The sequence below is a fragment of the Oratosquilla oratoria genome, chromosome 1, assembly GCF_046742065.1.
Source record: "Oratosquilla oratoria isolate Oo_2021 chromosome 1, ASM4674206v1, whole genome shotgun sequence".
NCBI classification, from domain to species: Eukaryota; Metazoa; Arthropoda; class Malacostraca; order Stomatopoda; family Squillidae; genus Oratosquilla; species Oratosquilla oratoria.
Window position 1 is genome coordinate 43,076,421 of NC_134777.1, and position 26,759 is coordinate 43,103,179.

Genomic DNA, 26,759 nt, shown 5'->3' on the forward strand with positions numbered 1-26,759 from the left:
TGTTTCTCACTCTATCCAACCTTGAAAACCCTACCATACTTCTCTGACATACTGTGGCATGTCACCACTTTCGACATCACCACTCCCAATGTCAGCCCCCTTCCACCTGCTGTGCTTCTGGGGACTGTCACCTCCCTATGCTTCGCAGGGGAAAGAAGGGTAATGTGGTGTCCCTAACTTCCCCACATGAGCTTCTATGCGATACTTTGGCTTATAGTATTGTTGTTGCAGCATGTGGGTTGACAAGGAATTTATATGTTGTGTAGAAACAGCTGGCCTTTAGCTCCATATTACTAATGAGTAAATAAAGTCCATATTATGCTTGTACTACAGGCATTTGTATCCTCATGAAAGCATAATCTTGGCCATGCCAAGCCATATTTCTGTTTGGCTGTCTCCTTCACTACTTTTGAGTATGTCGGCTGTGTATATAAACAACCTGGTCCTGTAACCAGTCCCCCAGTCCTCATCTATACTTGTAATGTGGCCTCGCGGTCAACTCACACTTAAACAGAATAAAGCCAACAAACCAAACTGAGCTTCATTCAGCTCCTTACATCACCTAGTCCAAGTAATATAATTATACAGTGCTCGACAAGGATGAACAAGCGGTTAGCGAGAATGAGTGATGAGGAGTGTTGAGGACTTTTTGCTGAAATGCACAATTTTATATAAAAAATTAGCATATGGTTGCATTATTTGACCTATTTTCTTTAAAATGTGTGATTTCCATGTAATTTGATCAAAGAGAAGTTATGTTTTTATCCTCTGCAAAATTACCGACTACAGCTATGAATACTGTCCGGTTTTTGCTGAAATGCAATTTTATATAAAAAATTAGCATATGGTTGCATTATTTGACCTATTTTCTTTAAAATGTGTGATTTTCATGCAATTTGATCAAAGAGAACTTACGTTTTTATCCTCTGCATAATTGCCGACCGACTTGCTCATAGTCAACCAAACTCGAACAAGAACGGTTTTTGCTGAAATGCTTCGCTCAAATTACATGGAAATCACACATTTTAAAGAAAATAGGTCAAATAATGCAACCATATGCTAATTTTTTATATACAATCGTGCATTTCAGCAAAAAACGTTCTTTTTCGAGTTTGGTCGGCTATTAATGAGTCGTAGCTGTGGTCGGTAAGTTTGCAGAGGATAAAAACTAACTTCTTTTTTATCAAATTACATGAAAATCACACATGACATTGATTGGATGACCCTTGAACATGGCCATATAGGTAGTCGCTTGATTGATTTTCTTGGTGACAATTACTTAATTCAGCATGTAAAAGAGCCCACAAGATATGGAAACTTACTCGATTTATTGATCACTAGCCGCGAAAGCATGGCAACTGATATAGAAGTCGGTGAATCTGTTGCAAATAGCGATCACAACTTAGTCAGATTCAAACTCCTAAACAATTTTAGAATAGATACTTGTGCTTCTAAAATACCCGATTTCAGTTAAGCTCAGTTCATAGAACTACGTCAGGAGCTTCAGCTTACAGATTGGGAGGAAAAATTAAACGAAAGGCCTGTAGATCAGATGTGGGAAATATTTCAAAATACGCTCACTAAGATGATTCAAACTTACATTCCTTTTAAGGACAGACGTCCCCCAAATCAGGCTCGCCCAAAGTGGCTCGACAAAGAAACTGAAAAAAGTATTGCTAAAAAGAGACAGGCTTATAAGAAATATAAGTGCTCGGGTGCATCAAATGACTATGAAAGTTATGTATCAATACAGAGAGATTTAAAAAAGACAATAAGAAAAAGAAAACGACAATACGAAATGAACATCGCTGAGAAATCCAAAGAGAATCCCAAAGAATTCTATAGTTACATTAGAGATAAAAAGGTTGTTAGGAATCACATTGGTCCACTATTATCTGCTGACGGTCAACTTGAATATTCAAATGAAGGAATGTGTAATCTCTTAAACAATTATTTTAGCTCGGTATTCGTAAACGAAACACCTCAAAGTGAATTCCAAACTGAAACCTGTGAAAAGTCTGGGGTAAACTTACTCACTACGGTAAATATAACAAAAGAAACAATTAAAAGGTGTATAGACAAACTCAAAGTTAATAAAACACCAGGGCCTGACGGTTGGCATCCAAGAATCTTAAAGGAAATGAAAAATGAGATTGTTGTTCCATTAGAAATTATTTTCAAGAAATCCATCATATCTGGAGATGTCCCAAGAGAATGGAAGCTAGCTAACGTTACTCCCATATTCAAAAAAGGTGACTAAAAGAAACCAAATAACTATAGGCCTATTAGTTTGACTTCGATCGTAGGAAAGATAATGGAAACTATCATCAGAGATGCTATCGAATATCATTTAGAAAGTAACCGTTTGATAAATGATAGCCAACATGGTTTCAGACGGAAACGTTCTTGCGTGACTAACTTACTCGAATTCTACAACACAGTTGTCTCGAATTATGACAAAAGAAACAATATAGATTTAATATATCTAGACTTTGCAAAAGCTTTTGATACCGTCCCACACGAAAGACTACTTACTAAATTAGCTTTGCATGGAATAAGTGGTAGCCTATTAGGTTGGACTAGTAATTGGTTGAAAGGTCGAAAACAGAGAGTTGTTTTAAATGGAAAAACTTCTGGATGGAAAAGTGTTGCAAGTGGAGTTCCTCAGGGTTCCGTTCTTGGGCCACTTCTATTCATAGTATATATAAATGATATAGACCATGGACTAAAATCTACTGTTTCCAAATTTGCTGATGATACAAAACTGTGCGGAGTGGCAAATGATCACTCAAACCAATTAGATATTCAAGAAGATTTAGATAAATTACAGCAATGGTCTGAAAAGTGGCTAATGAAATTTAACACAAGTAAATGCAAGGTAATGCACATAGGTAAAAATAACAGCAAGTACGATTACAAATTATTTGGAAATTCGTTAACAAAAGTGGATAGTGAAAAAGATCTCGGCGTAATTATCAGTAACGACCTCAAATCATCCAAGCAGTGTATTTCAGCCTCTGAGAAAGCAAATAAGATTCTGGGATTGATTGCGCGATCTTTTGATTTCAAAAGTCCATCACTCATTAACAAGCTATATAAATCGTTAGTTCGTCCACATTTGGAATATGCTGTTTCCGTATGGTCACCGAATCTCATTAAAGACATTGACAGACTGGAAAAAGTACAACGGCGAGCCACAAAACTGATTCCAAATATCAAAAATAAATCATACGAAAATCGACTTAAGCACATGAATCTGTTTTCCCTAAAAAAGCGTAGACTCAGAGGTGACTTGATACAGGTCTTTAAGATTTTAAAGGGAATTGACAACATCAAAAGTGACCAAATTTTCACATTGAATGAGAATCAGACAAGAAACAATGGTCTCAAACTGTCCGGAAATAGATTCAATTTGGAAGTAGGTAGAAACAACTTTGCCAACCGTGTAGTTAATGAATGGAATAAACTTCCTGCACAGGTAGTGCAATGTAGTTCAGTTCGAAGCTTTAAGAATCATTTAGATAAATACCTAAGTAAGATGCTGTAATTATTATAATTTATGTTATATTATTTGTTTTTGTTTTGTTATCATTTGTCTGTCTGATTTTCATTCATTATTAGTTATATGTCAATTTATTATCATTTACCTGTTACCTGTTTGTTTGTTATTCAACTATACCAATGCATTTATTTATGTATTTTAATTGTTATTTACATTGTTATAGTTTTAATTTATTATTTATTTATTTATTTTTTTATTTATTTTTTTTGCATCCGACCTAGATATGGATCAAAAGGTCTCCTGTCGGAATGCTTTGCCTTTGTAATCCTTTGTAATCCTTTGTAAAAGAAAATAGGTCAAATAATGCAATCATATGCTATATTTTTATATAAAATTGTGCATTTCACCAAAAACCGTCCTTGTTCGAGTTTGGTCGACTATGAGTGAGTCGGATGGTATTCATAGCTATTGTCGGTAATTTTGCAGAGGATAAAAACGTAACTTCTCTTTCATCAAATTGCATGGAAATCACACATTTAAAGAAAATAGGTCAAATAATGCAACCATATGCTAATTTTTTATATAAAATCATGCATTTCAGCAAAAACCGTTCTTGTTTGAGTTTGGTCGACTATGAGCAAGTCGGTCGGCAATTTGCAGAGGATAAAAACGTAACTTCTCTTTGATCAAATTGCATGAAAATCACACATTTTAAAGAAAATAGGTCAAATAATGCAACCATGTGCTAATTTTTTTTTATATAAAATTGTGCATTTCTGCAAAAACCGGACAGTATTCATAGCTGTTGTCAGCAATTTTGCAGAAGATAAAAACGCAACTTCTCTTTGATCAAATTACATGGAAATCACACATTTTAAAGAAAATAGGTCAAATAATGCAACCATATGCTAATTTTTTATATAAAAGTGTGCATTTGAGCAAAAACCGTCATTGGTTGAGGTCGGCACTTAATGAGTCGGATGGTATGTGGTTGGTAATTTTGTAGAGGATAAAAACGTAACTTCTCTTTGATCAAATTACATGGAAATCACACATTTTAAAGAAAATAGGTCATATAATGCAACCATATGCTAATTTTTTATATAAAATTGTGCATTTCAGCAAAAACAATCCTCAACACTCATCACTCATTCTCGCTAACCTTCGTATATCCTTGTCAAGCATTGTATGTGACACCCCCATGCACAAGTTGTAACATACTAACACTGACTTGGCAATAGAAAAATGACATCACTCTGTCAAGCTGTCCCACACATGATTATCAAGCATATATCCAATGACTGTTCAGCAATGACAGCATAGATATACCTCAATATACCTGGGGTAGAGAACACTGTAACTCCAGTGTCATAATCCAATGACACAGCTAACCACAAACACCAGCACTGGCAAGTAAAAAAAAAATAAAAACTTACTTCATTATTTTCCCGTCTGTAAAGATTAACGAAAGGGATGCCCTCTTCTGTGTATGCCACCACTGTTGCGAACAAGATGGTATCACTCGTAAGTTCCTCAAAAGCAGTGTAAGTAGTGTCACTCCATGACTCTGCAAAGAACACAATTCAACCATAGGTGAATACATCAAACAATATGATGGGCTTTTAAGTATGATTTATCTGTGAACACACAAGAAATAAAATAAAATATTTATCCTGGAGTTCCAGGAGTATTTTGATACTGATAAAGAAGCAAATAATAGCAATAATTGTTGCCTTGAGTTTCATTAAATAAAAAACCTGGTTCTCCACAGTGGCTGGCAATGATCTTTGGGCCCTCCCCAGATCTCCATGCAAAGAATCTCTGGACCAGTTGTTCCCAAACTTTTTTTTGGCCTCAACCCAAATCCAGATCTGAAGATGTGGTGACCCAAGCATCAAAATGCAATTTTGAAAATCTTCTTTTATTGAAAACACAAGTGTAGGGAAGCTTTTGATTGAAATAATTTTTTTTCTAACAAGGTCTCGCGACCCATTCTTGAACACTTCGCAACCCATAGTTTGGGAATCGCTGCTCTAGACTGTTGTCTGTGGATAGTGAAAAAGATCTCGGCGTAATTATCAGTAACGACCTCAAATCATCCAAGCAGTGTATTTCAGCCTCTGAGAAAGCAAATAAGATTCTGGGATTGATTGCGCGATCTTTTGATTTCAAAAGTCCATCACTCATTAACAAGCTATATAAATCGTTAGTTCGTCCACATTTGGAATATGCTGTTTCCGTATGGTCACCGAATCTCATTAAAGACATTGACAGACTGGAAAAAGTACAACGGCGAGCCACAAAACTGATTCCAAATATCAAAAATAAATCATACGAAAATCGACTTAAGCACATGAATCTGTTTTCCCTAAAAAAGCGTAGACTCAGAGGTGACTTGATACAGGTCTTTAAGATTTTAAAGGGAATTGACAACATCAAAAGTGACCAAATTTTCACATTGAATGAGAATCAGACAAGAAACAATGGTCTCAAACTGTCCGGAAATAGATTCAATTTGGAAGTAGGTAGAAACAACTTTGCCAACCGTGTAGTTAATGAATGGAATAAACTTCCTGCACAGGTAGTGCAATGTAGTTCAGTTCGAAGCTTTAAGAATCATTTAGATAAATACCTAAGTAAGATGCTGTAATTATTATAATTTATGTTATATTATTTGTTTTTGTTTTGTTATCATTTGTCTGTCTGATTTTCATTTATTATTAGTTATATGTCAATTTATTATCATTTACTATTTACCTGTTTGTTATTCAACTATACCAATGCATTTATTTATGTATTTTAATTGTTATTTACATTGTTATAGTTTTAATTGATTATTAATCTGATTTTTTTTTTTTTTTTTTTTTTTTTTTTTTTTTTAATCCGACCTAGATATGGATCAAAAGGTCTCCTGTCGGCATGCTTTGCCTTTGTAATCCTTATTGGCATGGGACTGTTTCTATGTCACTGGTTGAAAGTAGTAGGGGAGAAGTTGCTGGTTTATCATCTCTCCACTGTGAAAAGGTGTAAGAAATACAGAAGTTCACAGAAAAATCCTGGGCTCAGACCAGAGATTGAGTGTCAGCCCTTTTGGGTTCCAACTCCTGATGGTGAGCTGACAGATTTTGAAAATGGGCAAAACTTTATCAATTGCTCCTTTTCCACCCCTGTTCTCCTCCTCACCTCCTCATTGCTCACTCTATCTAGCCTAGTAACCCCCTTCATACTTCTCAGACACCTCATCTCAAACACATTCAAACTCCTCTCTTCTTCTCTTATGTTCCATGTTTCTGCCCCATACAGTGCTGTTGGCACAATCACTCCTTCATACAGTCTCCTCTTAGCATCCATTCCCAAATGTCTATTCCTCATTACACTCTTTAATCCACCAAGGCATTTACTCGCTTCTCTCAATCTACATTCTACCTCCACCTTCACTCCACCTTTTCCTGCCACATTTGCACCCAAGTATCTATAACTATCCACTTCCTCCAGTCGCTCTCCCTTAATGCTCACTTCCAGTCTACTGCCACTTTCACCCCTTGTACATCTCATCACCTTACTTTTACCCACATTTATCTTCAGCTTTCTTCTATCACATACTCTCCCAAACTCTGCCACCAACTTCCTCAATCCCTCCTCCGATCCTGCCACAAGCGCAGTGTCGTCAGCAAACAACAGCTGGCTCACCTCCCACTTTTCTCCATTTTCTTTAACCATCTCCAATCCCTGACCCACTACCCTTGCATTTACCTCTCGCATCACCCCATCCATGTATAAGTTGAACAGCCAGGGCGACATAACGCATCCTTGAAGAAGTCCCACCTTTACCTCGAACCACTCACTCTCTCCATTTCCAATCCTGACACAAGCTCTACTACTCTCATAAAAACTCTTGACAGCTCCCAGAAGCTTTCCTCCTATCCCATATATCTGCATAACCTCCCACAGTGCCTTTCTGTCTACCCTATCATAAGCCTTTTCCAGATCCATAAAAGCCCAAAAAACATCCTTCCCCTTTCCTATAGCTTTCTCACATATCTCTTACCACAAAGATCTGATCTACACAACCTCTACCTGTCCTAAATCCACACTGTTCCTCACCAATTACTCCTTCTGTTCCTCTCCTAATCCTCTCAATCAAGATCCTCCCATAAGCCTTCCCAACTACACTTAACAAGCTAATCCCTCTGAAACTACTACATTCACACTTGTCCCCTATTCCCTTGTAAAGAGGAACTATACAGGCACTCCTCCAGTCCTTCGGCACTCTACCCTCTCTCCAGCAAATATTAAATAACCTCACCAGCCAGTCCACCATCACTGTACCTCGCTTTTTCAGAAATTCTGCATGGCATCCATCCAGACCAGGTGCCTTACCTGCTTTCATCAACTTAACAACTGCCTTCACCTCATCCTTCCTTATTTCTCTTCCATTCTCCTCACTCATCACTCTCATTTTCTTCGCATTTCCCACTGCAGCTATCTTTCCCTCCCTATCCTCCTTCACATTTAGTAATTCCCTAAAATATTCTGCCCACCTTCCCCTTACTGCCTTCTCTTCCATTATCATATCTCCATTTGCACCTTTTACCTTTTCTTCTCTACTTGATTCGCCTCCTCTTCCTCTCTTAACCCCTTCCATACGGTGCCGCATACGTAGGCGTCATGAGGAGCAAGTGGATACGCGAGGCTGCCATATCGGCGTCTTGATTATATTTATTGTAGTTGTCCCTCCGTAATGACATACTCTCTAAACTGTCTGTAATCACATTTTCTATGGTTATCAAAATTCACGGGTGAAAGAGAGAACGATCGATATAAGCGGTGACTATATTTTACGATGTGAGTATTATTACGACACGTACGGCTGGCATCGGCTGCTGCCCGCGAGATTTAAGGCCCGTACTGAAGAGGTTAATTTCTTTCCAAAACATCTTTTTATTACTTTCAAAATTTTCTGTCATACTCTTACCCCATTTCACATCTGCTATCCTCTTTGCATCCTTTACCTTTTGCTTTACTTCTCTTTTCTTTACTTTGTACCTCTCATATGACTCCCTCGTCCTATTTTGTAACCAATCTGTGAAAGCTCGCTTCTTCTCTTCTACAACTTTCTTTGTTTCCTCATCCCACCATTCACTACCCTTTCTTCTATTTCCTCCTGTCCTTGTTCCACAGACCATCCTTGCACACTTTATGACTCCCTCCTTGAACCATCCCCATTCCTCTTCCACACCTAGCTCTACTCTATCCTTCACTCCCTCCCACTCCTCTCTCAGCTTCTTTTCGTACTCCTTCTCCTTTTCCTTTTCATTCAAAGAGTTCACTCTAAGAACCTCCCTACCTTTTGTCCCTTTCCTCTTTCTCCATCTATCCTCCACTCTCAACTTACCTTTCACCAAAAAATGATCTGATATTCCCCCACCCTCTCCCCTTAGCACGTGTACATCCTTAACTCTTCCTATCATAATCCTATATACCACTACATAGTCCATTAACGCTCTCCACCACCCTCTCCCATGTGTACTTATGTTTGACTTTCTTCTAAAACACTGTATTTGCTATCATCAACTCTCTTTCTAGACACATTTCCACCATCAACTGTTCACTAAGATTCTTTCCTGGAACTCCACATTTCCCAACCACTCCATCGATTGGACCATTTCCTACCCTAGCATTAAGGTCTCCCAGTACTATTACATCAACATTTCTTCCTAAATCCTCTATGCACTCATTTAAATTTTTCAAAAGTTATGGAAAAATTACTAACATGGTTATATAGCTTTTTCAGTCCCATTGGCTTCTCTCAAATGTCTGTCTAAAAATTGCCAAAATAAAAATCTTGAGTGAAATGTCCAAATATTTCAGAGAGGAATGTGAAATATTCTGTCAGTGGACATAACCATAATGACAATTAGATATAATAGTACAATAGTGAAAATATATCTTATCCGCAAAATAAAAGGAGAGGAAAACTTACCTGTCGCTGAATTCACTCCATGCAAGATACACTGTGCTGCCTGGAAAGGGAGGGTTAAGTAGTCGGAGCGAATCTGCCTCAGATTTTCAATGGGAACATTTACAACCCCACCTAAGTCTAAGAGGTTTAAACTGCAGTTCTCTTCACATGAGACCACCATGCACCGCTGCCATTGTCCATTTACTAAGGCTGCACACACAGTTCCACCTGTGGGAAGAAAAATATCTCTAAAGACATCACAACTTAGGGATTCTTTTGCTTATTCTCAATCCTTAGCTCCCACAATGATAAATCTATTATCAGGACCCCTATTTTCTTTTTATCCCACAGGCTTTCACACACATCTTTCCTTTCAGACACCCTCAAAAACTCCATTGCTGTGCTTTGGTCTATTTTCAGATTCAACCACAAGCAAAATATACTTCTGCAAATTGGTTCCCTCCCACTTCCCTCAAAATCTCACACTTCAACTCCAAACTGCTGTTTGGAAAATTTATTTACCTCCCTCACCACCCCATCCACTGGCCAAGAAGCTTTGCATGTCACTACTTGGCTGAAAGGTAAGAAGTAGAGAGGGTTCAAAGCTGCTCCTCACCTCCTTGTTTCTCACATTATCCTGCCTAGTAACCCCTACCCTACTTCTCAGACATCTCACCTCAAACACATTTACACTCTTTCTCTCTTCCCCTCTATGTTCCATGTTTCTGCCCCATACAGTGCTGTCAGCAGAGTCACCTCTTGGCATCTATTCCCAAATGTCTATTTCTCACTACACTTTTTAATCCCCCAGGGCATTTACTTGCTTCTCTCAATCTACATTCTACCTCCATTCCTCCCTTTCCCGCCACATTTGCCCCAAAGTATCTAAAGCTACCCATTTCCACCTCTACCCACATTTATCTTCAACTTCCTTCTTTCACACACCTTCTCAAACTGTCACTAATTTCCTTAACCTCTCCTCTGATCCTGATACAAAATTCGTTGAGAAGCTGAAAAAAAAAGTGCGGCAAGATCCATGCAAGGCAATACAGACCTTGGCGAGAGAGATGGGTATCGGAGTGGCAACTATGAAGAAAGCACTGAACAAGGATCTTCACTACTGCTCATAAAAGAGGCGCAAGGGCCAATTACTCCACACCAAGGCCCAAGAGAACTGCCTTATGAAAGCCAAGAAACTCCTCAACAAGGTCAAACACCCAGTCGAGCTGGGGATGCTCCAGTTCTTCTCAGACGAAAAGAACTTCTGCCAGGACCAATTGCACAACATGCAGAACAACAGGTGGCTAGCCTACAGTCCGCATGAAGTCTTGCGCTTCATGAAGAACAAGTTCCCTCAAACTGTGATGGTCTTTGGGTGTATTTCCAGTGAAGGCCACGTAATACCACTCCACATCTTTGAAGAGGGACTTGGAATCACTTCAGATGACTATACTGAATTGCTTTCCACTGTTGTCAAGCACTGGGTGGAGAGGGTGGCTGCAGGAAGACCATACATGTGGCAGCAGGACTCAGCTCCATGTCACACCTCTGGGAAAACCCAGAAGTGGCTGTCTGAGAACTTCTACAACTTCACCAGTCCCAACATCTGGACCCCCAACTTGCCTGATTGCAACCCCATGGACTATTATGTGTGGAGTGCAGTTGAAAAAGACACCAATCATACTGCCTGCAACACCAAGGATAAGTTGAAGGTTCAAGTCCTGATTGGAGGCTGTGGTGGAGGCTCTGGGCAGTTTCTTTGAGTGAGCTGTATTTGACAAAAGATTCTCTAAGAGATGCACTTTGAATTTAAAGAATAAATCAATTTTTGGCCAAGATATGACACTTTCTTTCCTTTCCAAAAAAAGTGTCAAATTTATCCCGAACACTCTATGTGTGTATTTACCTAGTTGTATTTTACGTGAAGGGGAGCTATGCTCGTGGTGTCCCGTCTTCATATCTCATTTTATCTAAACTATTTTTAAATTCATGTATTGTTTTTGCACACACCACTTTCTCATCTAACTTGTTCCAAATGTCTATTACTCTGTGAGGAAAGCTGTTCTTTTTCAGATCTCTTCTATAGCTGTCTTTCTTGATTTTCTTTCAGTGTCCTTTTGTATTTCTATCATCCCATTTTATTAGATCCTCTCTATCAATAATTTCTATGCCTTTCATGATTCTGTAAATACCCTTGCTGTGGATGTGCTGTGTCTTGCGACACTGCTTCTGACACAGGGCAGTGGACAAGGTGCAGGGATGACCTGTCATCCGGGAGGTGCTAAGATGCGAGGGAGGGTGGAGGGGTGTGGAGTGTATTCAGGGATGGAATGGGTGGGAGTGATTTTATGCCTTTTCCTTTTTGGCTACCTCCCTTGTAAGGGGGAAAAAGCCTTGGTATATGTATGTAAATAGTTATCAAATCTCCTCTCTCTCTTCTTTGCTCTAGTGTCTGTAGCTCAAGTTTTGCTAGTCTCTCTTCATATGATAGTTTTGAGAGTGTTGGTGCCAATTCTGTAATTGCTCTTTGTATTCTTTCAAGTTTTTTTATACATTTTTTTTGTACTTGGTGACCACATCGTTGCTGCATATTCCAATCTTGGTCTTATCAGAGTGATTAGAATTTTCTTCACCATTTCTTTATCCAGGCATGTAAATGCCACTTTGATTGTTCTTATTAAATTATAAGTTTCTCCAAAAATCTTATTTATATGTTTCTCAGGTGACATATTATTCATAATATTGACTCCCAGGTCCTTCTCATTTTCAATTTTTTTTTATTCCTTCTCCCAATTTATATGATCCTATTATTCTTTTTTTTTTGCTTTTTCCAAATTCCATTATACTACACTTTTTAGTGTTGAACTCCATCTCCCACTTCCTACTCCATTCCCATACTTTATTGAGAGCACTCTGTAGTGATTCACAATCTTCTTCCGTGTTCACTTTTTTTTTTAACAGTTTTGCATCATCTGCAAAGAAGCTCATATAACTTTCAATTTCTTCATCCATATCATTAATATATATAGCAAACATTGTTGGGACCAGAACTGTTCCTTGTGGAACACCACTTATTACTTCATCCCAATTTGAGTGTTTGTCTCTTATACTACTCTCATTTTTCTTTCATACAAAAAGTCTTCCATCCATTTAAGCAGTTTGCCCTGTATTCCTCCTTCAGTTTCTAATTTCTTGAGCAACTTCTTATGTGGTATTTTGTCAAAAGCTTTTTTTTAGGTCTAGAAATGCACAATCAGCCCATCCATCTCTTTCTTGTATTATATCTATTAGCCTTGAATAGAAACATTAAATTGGTGATGCATGATCGTCCTTGTCTGAATCCAAATTGCCTTGGATTTAGCACATTCTTTTTTCCAAATACTTACCCATCTACTTTTGACAATTCTTTCACAAATTTTTGCTATTGTACTTGTTAGAGAGACTGGTCTATAGTTGGTAGGGTCTTCTTTATTTCCTCCTTTATATATAGGTACTATATTTGCTTTTTTCCAATCTTCTGGAACTTTTCCTTCTTTCAAGGAACTGTTTATTAAGCTATGTATTTTGTCTGTCAGTTCATTCCTGCATTCTTTCAAAATCCAGTTTGCTATTTCATCTGGTCCATGCGATTTTCTGACATCAACATTACTCAAGTGTTTCATTATTACGTTCTTTGTTACTTCTATTTCTTTCATAGGGGGGACTTTCTCTTCCCATTCAATCTCTCCAGGTTGTATGTTCTCCCTTGTAAACACTGATTTAAAATGCTTGTTCATAATTTCTGCCATTTCTATTTCCTCTGTGTATTCAACTCCTTGTCTTAATTTCTCTAAATCTTGTTTGTTTTTCAGTTTGTTGTTTACAAATCTGTAAAATAGTTTTGGTTGATCTTTACATTTTTCAATGACATCTTTTTCATATTTTCTCTTTTTCTCTCTGCACACTTGTACATATTCATTTCTATAACAAGTATATATTTTCCATTTTTCAGGTCTTTTGTCTTTCTTCCATTTGGTCCAGGCTTTATCTCTTTTGTCTTTTAACTCCCTACAACTTTTGTTGTACCAGCACTTTACATATTCTTTTTCTTGTTTTTGTCTTGGGACATATTTTTCCACTCCTTTTTTATAAATTTTTGTCAAAATATTCCATTTCTCTTCCACTGTTGTTTCTTCTTTGTATATTCTTTCCCAGTTTTCTTTTTGAAAGAATTCTCTTATTTTATCAAAATTTGTTTTTTTCATACATCATTCTTCCTTTTCTATATTGTTCATTTCTTTTCATGTATTTTTCCTCATTTAGTTCCAGTTCAATCAATATGTGGTCACTTTTACTTATTGGTGTCTTATATTCAATCTTTTCCACTATTTTAGGTTCAGATGTGATTATTAGGTCTAGTCTCGATGGTTCTTCTTCATTTCTATACCTAGTGTTCTCTTGTATCCATTGTGTCATTGTATGGTCAATAATCATCTCGAGTAGAACATTTCCCCATGAGTCGTCTCCACCCTTTACTGTCATCTCTTCCCAGCAGACTTCTTTGCAATTAAAGTCGCCCATCATAACCTTCCTCCATCTTATCTTATTTAATGTTATCCTTGTGTCTTCTAACATACTTTTATGTTCACTCTCTTCCCACGAGGCTGTTTTTGGAGGCACATAATTTATCACAAACTTTCTGCTCTTCTTATCTCTGTCTTCCACTTCCATCATAATCATCTCTACTGTATTCTTTCCATATGTGACACTCCTCACGTTTATATCTTTCTTAGTCAGGAACATAACTCCACCCCCTTGTTTTGTCTCTCTGTTTCTAATCCAATAATTATATGCATCATGTCCTACACTGTTGGGTGGTAGTGGACCTTTTAATTTTGTCTCTACAATTCCCATTATGTCCGGTTCTTTTTCCTTCAGATAATCATTCAGTTCATTCAATCCTGTTATTAATCCATCTATATTTGTGTAAGACACTCTTAATTTTCTGCTACTTCCATTGTATTTTCTGTTTCCCTTTTGTTTTTCTCTGGTATGGTCCATCTCCTCACTTTCATATTCACTACTCTCCAATAGAATTTCTCTTTTTCTGTCTCTGTTCTGTTCTCGTTTTTTTCCTTAGCTTCTTGTCTTTTCATTTTTTCCTCCTCTCTTTCCTCTCTATTCATTTCTCTTTTTATCCATACCTTTTTATATTGTTCACTGTTTGCTAGTTTCCCTGTTTTTGCTAAGATATTCTCTGCTGTCGTTTGTGACCTGAATTTAATCTTAATTGGTCTGGTCTTATCTGTACTATATTTTCCGAGTCTATACATCTCTTCAATTTGTTTCATGATTTCAGGTTCATCTTCCTGAACTAATTCTAGTAAACTGCTTACTTTTTCTTTTTCCTCTTTGATTATGCTTCTCTTCCATTCCTAATATAATTATACATTTCTTTTTATCTGCTAAGTCTCTTACTATATTCTCCTTCTGTCTCATCACTTTAATAACTGAGTCTTCAGTTTGTTCTTTCATTTGCTGTTTTATTATGTCAGTAAATGCAACTTTACTGTTCTCTTGGATTTTTTTCCAACCCTGTGCTTCTTTTGCTATGGACTCTTTATTCTCTTTGTTCTTCTTCTTTAATTCCTCATTCTCATCTTTTACTTCTTTTAACTGTCTTTTTAATTCTTCTATTTCTTTAGGTTTTTTGTTCACCTTCTCTAATTCTTCCAATTTGTCAAGTCTCTGCGCAATCTCTGCCATTTCACCGAACCTACTCTCCCAATGGTCGGTCATTTTCTCAAGTTTTTCCTCTAGTCTTGCTAATCGGGGGAGGTTGGTATCCCCCCCTTCATTAAATCCCTGGAAATTATTATCCTCACCTTCCATTGTGCTGCTCTTATCTATATTTCTAATCTTTACATTTTTGTTAGTCCCTTCATCGTCACTAAATTAATGTTTGTTTATATGGTGTCTGCCTGCCTAGACCAAGTCCTCTCCTTCCTCATTTCCTTCCATTTCCCTCAGTAATCCCTCCCCTTCTCCTTTTTCATCACCTTCCCACTACACCACGAGCTTTCCCCTTTCCCTGTAAATACAATAAGGTACTTCCTTGATGTTGAGATCCACGAAAATTTCACTTTTCCTTCGGAACTCCAATCTTCGCCGTCCATCCGACATATGTGTGTGTGTGCATATATATATATATATATAATATATATATATACATACATACATATACCAAGGACCCTTCCCCCTCACAAGGTAGCCAAAAAGGAAAAGGCATAAAATCATTCCCACCCATTCCATCCCTGAATACACTCCACACCCCTCCACCCTCCCTCCCATCTCAGCACCTCCTGGATGACAGGTCATCCCTGCATCCTGCCCACCGCCCTGGGTCAGAAGCAGTGCCACAAGACACAGCACATCCACAGCAAGGCCGCTTCATTAAATCGGCAACCCCTCCTCTCCGTCCCCCCATGCATGAAAGGAGAAGACGGGGAGAAATCCCTTCGGGCTGCGTCAAATTTTGCTCACACATACTACCTCACCCTCCATATCCCCCCACCCATTCTACCTCATGCATTACAACATCATCCATATACAACCATTCTCCATTCACCCATCTTCTATCCTCTCCCGTCCTTCCTCTACAGACATTCCCCTCTTCCCCAAAGCCCCCTTCACCCCATCCATCCACCTCATCCTAGGACGTCCCCTCATGTTCACTCCCTCCACATCTGTCTTCCATACCTCTTTTACAAGTCTTTCTTCACTCATTCTTTCCATGTGTCCAAACCATCCTAATACTCTTTCATCAACCCTATCTCCCAACTCCCTTTCCACCCCTGTTCTCCTCCTCATTTCTCACTCTATCTAGCCTAGTAACCCCCATCATACTTCTCAGAAACCTCATCTCAAACACATTCAAACTCCTTCTCTCTTCCTCTCCTATGTTCCATGTTTCTGCCCCATACAATGTAGATTGAGAGAAGCGAGTAAATGCCTTGGTGGAATAAAAAGTGTAATGAAGAACAGACATTTGGGAATGGATGCTAAGAGGAGACTGTATGAAGAAGTGATTGTGCCAACAGCACTGTATGGGGCAGAAACATACATATACCCAGGCTTTTTCCCCCTTTTAAGGCAGGTAGCCAAAAAGAAAAAGGCATAAAATCATTCCCACCCATTCCATCACTGAATACACTCCACTCCCCTCCACCCTCCCTCTTATCTTAGCACCTCCTGGATGACAGGTCATCCCTGCACCTTGTCCACTGCCCTGGGTCAGAACCAGTGTCGCAATTCACAGCACATCCACAGCAAGGCCACTTCATTAAATCGGCGACCCCCCTCTCCGTCCCCCCATGCATAAAAGGAGAAGACGGGGAGAAATCCCTTCGGGCTGCGTCAAATTTTGCTCACACATACTACCTCACCCCCCAACCCCTCACCCATTCCACCTCATGCATCACAACATCATCCATATACAACCATTCTCCATTCACCTGTCTTCTGTCCTCTCCCGTCCTTCCTCAACAGACATTCCCCTCTTCCCCAAAGCCCCCTTCACCCCATCCATCCATCTCATCCTAGGACATCCCCTCATGTTCACTCCCTCCACATATGCCTTCCATACCTCTTTTACTAGTCTTTCTTCACTCAATCTTTCCATGTGTCCAAACCATCCTAATACTCTTTCATCAACCTTATCTCCCAACTCCCTTTCCACCCCTGTTCTCCTCCTCACCTCCTCATTTCTCACTCTATCTAGGCTAGTAACCCCCATCATACTTCTCAGACACCTCATCTCAAACACATTCAAACTCCTTCTCTCTTCCTCTCTAATGTTCCATGTTTCTGTCTCATACAGTGCTGTTGGCACAATCACTATATATATATATATATATATATATATATATATATATATATATATATATATATATATATATATATATATATATATACACATACCAGTAGCCTTTTCCTCACTGTAGAAGGATGACCAACTTGAAGCACATCCTGACTCTTCAAGGGGAAAAATATAGGAAGGGGATCCCCTGTCCCCTCATACTGCATTATTTTGGTGCCTTTTATACATACATACATACATATACATATACCAAGGCTTCTTCCCCCTTCCAAGGGAGGTAGCCAAAAAGGGAAAGGCATAAAAACACTCCCACCCACTCCATCCCTAAATACACTCCACACCCCTCCCACCCTTCCTCTCATCTGAGCACCTCCTGGATGACGGGTCATCCCTGCACCCTGCCCACCGCCCCGGGTCAGAAGCAGTGTCGCAAGACACAGTACATCCACAGCAAGGCCGCTTCATTTAATCGGCGACCCCCCCTCTCCGTCCCCCTTTGCATATAAGGAGAGGACGGGGAGAAATCCCTTCGGGCTGCGTCAAAATTTACTCACACATACTACCCCACCCCCCCACCCCCCGCCCATTCCTCCTCATGCAGTCACATCATCATCCATATACAACCATTCTCCACTCACCTCTGTCTTCCGTCCTCTCCCTTCCTTCCTCAACAGACATTCCCCTCTTCCCCAAAGCCCCCTTCACCCCATCCATCCACCTCATCCTAGGACGTCCCCTCATGTTCACTCCCTCCACATCTGCCTTCCATACCTCTTTTACTAGTCTTTCTTCACTCATTCTTTCCATGTGTCCAAACCATCCTAATATTCTTTCATCAACCCTCTCTCCCAAATCCTTTTTCACCCCTGTTCTCCTCCTCACCTCCTCATTTCTCACTCTATCTAGCCTAGTAACCCCCACCATACTTCTCAGACACCTCATCTCAAACACATTCAAACTCCTTCTCTCTTCTTCTCTTTATGTTCCACGTTTCTGCCCCATACAGTGCTGTTGGCACAATCACTCCTTCATACAGTCTCCTCTTCGCATCCATTCCCAAATGTCTATTTCTCATTACACTCTTTAAACCACCAAGGCATTTACTCGCTTCTCTCAATCTACATTCTACCTCCACCTTTTCCTGCTACACTTGCACCCAAGTATCTAAAACTATCCACTTCCTCCAGTCGCTCTCCCTTAATGTTCACTTCCAGTCTACTGCCACTTTCACCCCTTGTACATCGCATCACCTTACTTTTACCCACATTTATCTTTAGCTTTCTTCTATCACATACTCTCCCAAACTCTGCCACCAGCTTCCTCAATCCCTCCTCTGACCCTGCCACAAGCGCAGTGTCGTCCGCAAACAACAGCTGGCTCACCTCCCACTTTCCTCCATTTTCTTTAACCATCTCCAATCCCTGACTCACTACCCTAGCATTCACCTCTCGCACCACCCCATCCATGTATAAGTTGAACAGCCAGGGTGACATAACGCATCCTTGACGAGGTCCCACCTTTACTTCAAACCACTCACTCTCTCCATTTCCAATCCTAACACATGCTCTACTACTACTCACATAAAAACTCTTGACAGCTCCCAAAAAGCTTTCCTCCTATCCCATAAATCTGCATAACCTCCCACAGTGCCTTTCTGTCTACCCTATCATAAGCCTTCTCCAGATCCATAAAAGCCCAAAAAACATCCTTCCCCTTTCCTATAGCTTTCTCACATATCTGTCTTACCACAAAGATCTGATCTACACAACCTCTACCCGTCCTAAATCCACACTGTTCCTCACCAATTACTCCTTCTGTTCCTCTCCTAATCCTCTCAATTAAGATCCTCCCATAAGCCTTTCCTACTACACTCAACAGGCTAATCCCTCTGAAATTACTACATTCACACTTGTCCCCTTTTTCCCTTGTAAAGAGGAACTATACAGGCACTACTCCAGTCCTCCGGTACTCTACCCTCTCTCCAGCAAACATTAAATAATCTCCCCAACCAGTCCACCATCACTGAACCTCCCTTTTTCAGACATTCTGCATGACATCCATCCAGACCAGGTGCCTTACCTGCTTTCATCATCTTTACAACTGCCTTCACCTCATCCTTCCTTATTTCTCCTCCATTCTCCTCACTCATCACTCTCATTTTCTTCGTATTTCCCACTGCAGCTATCTTTCCCTCCCTATCCTCCTTCACATTCAGCCACTCCCTAAAATATTCTGCCCATCTTCCCCTCACTGCCATCTCTTCCATTATCAACTCTCCATCTGTACCTTTTACCTTTTCTTCCCTACTTGATTCGCCTCCTCTTCCTCTCTTAATTTCTTTCCAAAACATCTTTTTATTACTTTCAAAATTTTCTGTCATACTCCTACCCCATTTCACATCTGCTCTCCTCTTTGCCTCCTTTACCTTTTGCTTTACTTCTCTTTTCTTTTCTTTTATAACAGAATGGAAATGTGGTGGAAGCATTTCTATTCATCGCCACAAGTGCTACCTCCCTTATACGGGGGAACAAACCTTTGGTATACAGATAGACTCATAAGAAAAGAAGAGGTGGTGTCCTAGGAGTTATTATGATCAGCAGAACAAGGAATAGTAAAAGTTATAATATGGCTCGGCATTCAATTAGATTCGTCTCCAAACATAGAAGAATACTACAGACCTAGTTTACTGGGGTGTCATGAAAGTCACTAAAGTATGAACCACACAAATACAGTGTACTAATCAATATACCTGAGATGGGTTGTGGTAGAGCTGGTGTGGTTGATCCATCTGCATAGTTTGTGTTCATGCAGTGCAGTAATCTGGCCAAGTTACCATGGGAAGGGTGAAGAGGAAGGTGCACAAAGAACTGACATGGGGACATGATGGAACATACTTGGACTTCTGAGACAACCCCAGCTGGCAGCTCTAACTGAAATGGTTAAAAAAGTGATATAGTAGTTTAAACTGACTGAATTTGAAGATGAGCTGGAGGGAGGTAATTCCCTCCAACTAGCTTGCTGGATCATTAAATGACCAAAATACAGTATATATGTAAATACTTGAGTAGTTCAACTGAAAAAGGGGGATGAATGATTTTCTCTCTGATGACAAAACTTGTGGCAGTAGCCAAATCAAATACATAACAAGATGTCACTTGCAACTGGGTTAACGAGTGATGATTCAGTTTAACGTCACAAACTCTCCCTAGGAGCCTAGGACAGTGCCCCTTACAGAGGACTTTGTAGCGTGAAATTTAATGAACCATGGCTTTGGTCCCACTTGCAGGAAGCAGGGTTCAAGCTGCCCTCACCTCAACTTCCATCACAAGTAGTGATGCTGTAACACACTCGGCCAGCGAGGATCCAGTACTACTTATAGTGATTTCCATCTCAATAAACAGTAAAATATCTTAGGGAGAGGGCACATGACAGTAATTCTTACCTGAAGAGTTGCAGCATTAAAACAAGCCTCCAAACTCTGTGTACAGGGCTGCTGATTAACTCGTTCCAAGGTTACATCAGGGTATCGGCTCAGTGGGAAGTGTTTGCGGATCATGTCTAGAGCAGCATCTACCTGTTCTTTTGTACCTAAATAAAAGAGAATTAAATTATGGCATCATGATTAACAAGATATGCAGTACCATATTAAAAAAAAGTACATTACTTTTAGCCCGTGCAGACGGTCACCCATCCCACATTGTATTACTCAGGTTAAAGGCAATACTGCAAAGTAAGTATTCAAACAACAGGGTCCAACAGCTGGAACAAGATTACCCTACCATTATAACAATGACAAAAAATGGAGGGCAAATATAAATGAACAATCAGACTGAAGAAGGGGAGACCAGAGGGAGGCCAGCAAGAGAGTGAAGGAGTGAGAATGAGAAACAGAGTGAGAGGCGAGAGTGAGAGAAATGAAAGAAAGATGCAGGGAGAGTAAGAGAGGAGAGAGGACAGAGAAGAATGTGGGTGTGAGAGAAAGTAAGTAAAAGCCACTTTTATTGATCTTAGCAAGTTATAGGTTTTGCTGACAATTTTGTTTATATGTTTGTCAGGGGATATATCTTTTGTGATGATCACTCCTAGTTCTTTTTCAGATCCCACCTTCATTACTTCTTTTTTGCCAATTTTTACATTGTCCTGATATCTTTTTTTTTTTTTACTTTTTCCAAATTCCATTATCCTACATCTTTATGTTGAAGTCCACTTCCCACTTTTGACTCCATTCCCAGACCCTGTTCAGATCTCTCTGTAGTGAGTCACAGTCTGTTTGTGTGTGAAGGAAGGAGCCATTACATCTGTTTTAATGAGTCTTTGTACTTGATACAATTTTACAAAGAAGTAAACCACATAATAAAGTACATCTCAAAACATTATTTCTTTATCAATTCTCTCTCTTTTCTTTACTAATTCCTTTCACACTCTAATGCTGTCCAGCCTTAGGACAGTGTCCCAGCAACTGGGGTCTACAATTTCTAAGAAAGGTGAGACTGCTGAATCCATCTCAAGATGAGCAGCATGATTCTCTCTCTGATATCCATCTTGCTGGACTGCCACAAATAGTGTCACAAAATCAATTATGACATAAACAAAATGCTACCATACCTTCCACTGAGCAAATCTTGTACTTCCTATTAACATTCTGGGGAAGAATTATCAGATGAGCATCAGTCTGTGCACGAATTTTGTTCACCATTGCACCCTTCTTGCCGATGAGACGCCCAACCAACACCTAACACCAATAGGGGAAAAACATTGCTCAATTCATTCATAATAAACAAATAATAATATAAAACTACATAACTCAATATGATATCAAATATACAAAGTGAATTTGTTCCTAACCTGTGGTATGAAAAATTCATAGAATATATACTCTTGTGGTGGCAGAGGATATGACGTTGATATGAAGAAGGTTTCTGGTTCAATCTCGCAGCTTCCCTGGCCACTGTCAGTTGATGCCTGGCAAATCAGTTTATCTTTAATTAATATATATGCTGACTTTATTGCTACTATCAAATAACAGAAAAAAATATTAATCATCAGATTTTTTTTAACATACAGAGATACATCAGTCTGTGCACGATGTGGTGGGGGAAAAGAATACTGCCACCAAGTTTCCCACTTGGATCGTAAGAGGCGAGAAGAAAGGGACGGGGAGAGGGACTAGGCATCCTTCTCCCTGTAGCCCCAAGGGGCAGATTCCTAAAACGAAAAGGAAAGGCATAAGGGGTGCTGGAGGGCCTCGGGCCAGCACCCTAAGGTTTGGGTCTTTTAATGTGCGTGGATGTGGTACAGATGAGAGTAAAAGGGAAGAGATAGGTAGTATGTTGGTGAGAAGAAAGATGGATGTGTTGGCTTTGAGTGAAACTAAGTTGAAAGGGAAGGGTGAGTGTAAGTTTGGGAGTGTAAGTGGGAGGTTATCAGGAGTGAAGAGAGGGCGAGGGAGGGAAGGGGTGGCTATTCTAGTAAGTGAGGAGATAGGTAAACGTGTAGTGGAGTGGAAGGAGGTTTCCTCAAGGATAATGTGGATGAAGGTGAAACTGGGAAAGGAGATGTGGGTCTTTGTAAGCGCATATGGGCCTGGCAGTGAGAAGAGCATGGAAGAAAGGGAGGCCTTTTGGATAGATTTAAATGAGTGCATAGAGGGTTTAGGAAGAAATGTCAATGTAATAGTACTGGGAGACCTTAATGCTAGGGTGGGAAATGGTCCAATCGATGGAGTGGTTGGGAAGTGTGGAGTTCCAGGAAAGAATCGTAGTGGAGAATTGATGGTGGAAATGTGTCTAGAAAGAGAGTTGATGATAGCAAATACAGTGTTTCGGAAGAAAGTCAAGCATAAGTACACATGGGAGAGGGTGGTGGAGGGAAGGGTGGTAGATAGAGCGCTAATGGATTATGTAGTGGTAAATAGGATTATGATAGGAAGAGTTAAGGATGTACATGTGCTAAGGGGAGAGGGTGGGGGAATATCAGATCATTTTTTGGTGGAAGGTAAGCTGAGAGTGGAGGATAGATGGAGAAGGAGGAAAGGGACAAAAGGTAGGGAGGTTCTTAGAGTGAACTCCTTGAATGAAAAGGAAAAGGAGAAGGAGTACGAAAAGAAGCTGAAGGAGGAGTGGGAGGGAGTAAAGGATAGAGCAGAGATGGGTGTGGAGGAGGAATGGGGATGGTTCAAGGAGGGAGTCTTAAAGTGTGCAAGGATGGTGTGTGGAACAAGAAGGACAGGGGGAAATAGAAGAAAGGCTTAGTGAATGGTGGGATGAGGAAACAAAGAAGGTTGTAGAAGAGAAGAAGCGAGCTTTCACAGATTGGTTACAAAAGGACAGGGGAGTCATATGAGATGTACAAAGAAAAGAAAAGAGAAGTAAAGCAAAAGGTAAAGGAGGCAAAGAGGAGAGCAGATGTGAAATGGGGTAGGAGTATGACAGAAAATTTTGAAAGTAATAAAAAGATGTTTTGGAAAGAAATTAAGAGAGGAAGAGGAGGCGAATCAAGTAGGGAAGAAAAGGTAAAAGGTACAGATGGAGAGATGATAATGGAAGAGATGGCAGTGAGGGGAAGATGGGCAGAATATTTTAGGGAGTTGCTGAATGTGAAGGAAGATAGGGAAGGAAAGATAGCTGCAGTGGGAAATGCGAAGAAAATGAGAGTGATGAGTGAGGAGAATGGAGGAGAAATAAGGAAGGATGAGGTGAAGGCAGTTGTAAAGATGATGAAAGCAGGTAAGGCACCTGGTCTGGATGGATGTCATGCAGAATGTCTGAAAAAGGGAGGTTCAGTGATGGTGGACTGGTTGGTGAGGTTATTTAATGTTTGCTGGAGAGAGGGTAGAGTACCGGAGGACTGGAGTAGTGCCTGTATAGTTCCTCTTTACAAGGGAAAAGGGGACAAGTGTGAATGTAGTAATTTCAGAGGGATTAGCCTGTTGAGTGTAGTAGGGAAGGCTTATGGGAGGATCTTAATTGAGAGGATTAGGAGAGGAACAGAAGGAGTAATTGGTGAGGAACAGTGTGGATTTAGGACGGGTAGAGGTTGTGTAGATCAGATCTTTGTGGTAAGACAGATATGTGAGAAAGCTATAGGAAAGGGGAAGGATGTTTTTTGGGCTTTTATGGATCTGGAAAAGGCTTATGATAGGGTAGACAGAAAGGCACTGTGGGAGGTTATGCAGATTTATGGGATAGGAGGAAAGCTTTTGGGAGCTGTCAAGAGTTTATATGAGAGTAGTAGAGCATGTGTTAGGATTAGAAATGGAGAGTGAGTGGTTTGAAGTAAAGGTGGGACTTCGTCAAGGATGCGTTATGTCGCCCTGGCTGTTCAACTTATACATGGATGGGGTGGTGCGAGAGGTGAATGCTAGGGTAGTGAGTCAGGGATTGGAGATGGTTAAAGAAAATGGAGGGGGGGGGGAGGTAAGCCAGCTGTTGTTTGCGGACGACACTGCGCTTGTGGCAGGGTCAGAGGAGGGATTGAGGAAGCTGGTGGCAGAGTTTGGGAGAGTATGTGATAGAAGAAAGCTAAAGATAAATGTGGGTAAAAGTAAGGTGATGAGATGTACAAGGGGTGAAAGTGGCAGTAGACTGGAAGTGAACATTAAGGGAGAGCGACTGGAGGAAGTGGATAGTTTTAGATACTTGGGTGCAAGTGTAGCAGGAAAAGGTGGAGTGAAGGTGGAGGTAGAATGTAGATTGAGAGAAGCGAGTAAATGCCTTGGTGGTTTAAAGAGTGTAATGAGGAATAGACATTTGGGAATGGATGCGAAGAGGAGACTGTATGAAGGAGTGATTGTGCCAACAGCACTGTATGGGGCAGAAACGTGGAACATAAGAGAAGAAGAGAGAAGGAGTTTGAATGTGTTTGAGATGAGGTGTCTGAGAAGTATGGTGGGGGTTACTAGGCTGGATAGAGTGAGAAATGAGGAGGTGATGAGGAGAACAGGGGTAAAAAAGGAATTGGGAGATAGGGTTGATGAAAGAATATTAGGATGGTTTGGACACATGGAAAGAATGAGTGAAGAAAGACTAGTAAAAGAGGTATGGAAGGCAGATGTGGAGGGAGTGAACATGAGGGGACGTCCTAGGATGAGGTGGATGGATGGGGTGAAGGGGGCTTTGGGGAAGAGGGGAATGTCTGTTGAGGAAGGAAGGGAGAGGACGGAAGACAGAGGTGAGTGGAGAATGGTTGTATATGGATGATGTTGTGACTGCATGAGGAGGAATGGGCGGGGGGGTGGGGGGTGGGGTAGTATGTGTGACTAAATTTTGACGCAGCCCGAAGGGATTTCTCCCCGTCCTCGCCTTATATGCAAAGGGGGACGGAGAGGGGGGGTTGCCGATTAAATGAAGCGGCCTTGCTGTGGATGTGCTGTGTCTTGCGACACTGCTTCTGACCCAGGGCGGTGGGCAGGGTGCAGGGATGACCCGTCATCCAGGAGGTGCTCAGATGAGAGGAAGGGTGGGAGGGGTGTGGAGGGTATTTAGGGATGAAATGGGTGGGAGTGTTTTTATGCCTTTCCCTTTTTGGCTACCTCCCTTGGAAGGGGGAAAAAGCCTTGGTATATGTATGTATGTAGATACATATACCAGCTTTCTTTCTGTCTGTTGTTTAATAGTAAATTCATATCTTACTTTAACTGCTTTAGTTATTTTTCTTGTTGTTTAGGTATATTTGCTTTTTGGTTTATTTCTCTTTTACAGGGTGGTTATCTTTTGTGTGTTGTTGGGGTTTTGTGTTTTGTTTGCCTTCTGAATCACTACTGTTTCATCTACTGCTCCTTGGATGGAAATTGAGTTACTGTGTTGACACAAGATTGTTCTGTCCAGTTGAAAATCATAGAAATTGCACCAATATTGTCAAATAAATATTAATAAAATATAAAAAATATAATAACTTTGGTTATTTCACTCGCAATTGAAATTCTGCGGGGCACCCTTTCCTCTTGATAACCTCTTGCAGGCATTTTAGGCCAGAAAGGGTATGGTTATGAAGTGTATCCTGTGGTATCCTTGCCAATGATTCCTGGATCTCCTTCTCCAGCTTGGGTACAAAAGAGACATCTTTCCCCTGTAAACCACATTTCATTTTCTCCCACAAGTTTTCAAAGGAATTTATGTCAGGGTTATTACCAGGCCAGTCTCTGGTATACTCAATTGCATAATCATCCAACCATTCACTCACTGACTTGGCCTTGTGTACAGGGGCCCATCTAGCTGAAAGATGGCTGCCCACATATCATCAAATGTGTCTGGAAAGTCACACAATAGCTCTAAATATATACACTGGTTCACTGTTTGGTATTTAGGAAGTACCTGAAGTTTAGCAGTATCATAACCAGTATATGCGTCCCATACCATATGCAAGTCCAGGTGTTTTACAATAGCTTGGATGTAGCATGGGTCAAGAGGATTGCTACCACACCACTGATACACATTTCC

The 26,759-nt window shown here is 40.2% G+C and overlaps 1 protein-coding gene across 3 annotated transcripts in view; it reads right to left on the reverse strand.

The window, feature by feature from the left end:
• spoon (A-kinase anchor protein spoonbill) overlaps positions 1–26,759 on the reverse strand; it is a 43,883-nt gene that overhangs the window by 5,200 nt on the left and 11,924 nt on the right. For all 3 annotated transcript variants that reach the window (XM_076187291.1, XM_076186392.1, XM_076185793.1), the window contains 6 exons: positions 22,168–22,284; positions 21,928–22,054; positions 20,765–20,910; positions 20,072–20,252; positions 9,486–9,692; positions 4,939–5,069 (listed from right to left, as the gene is read on the reverse strand). In XM_076187291.1, the coding sequence (XP_076043406.1) occupies positions 4,939–5,069; positions 9,486–9,692; positions 20,072–20,252; positions 20,765–20,910; positions 21,928–22,054; positions 22,168–22,284 (909 nt within the window). The remainder of the gene's footprint in view (positions 1–4,938; positions 5,070–9,485; positions 9,693–20,071; positions 20,253–20,764; positions 20,911–21,927; positions 22,055–22,167; positions 22,285–26,759) is intronic.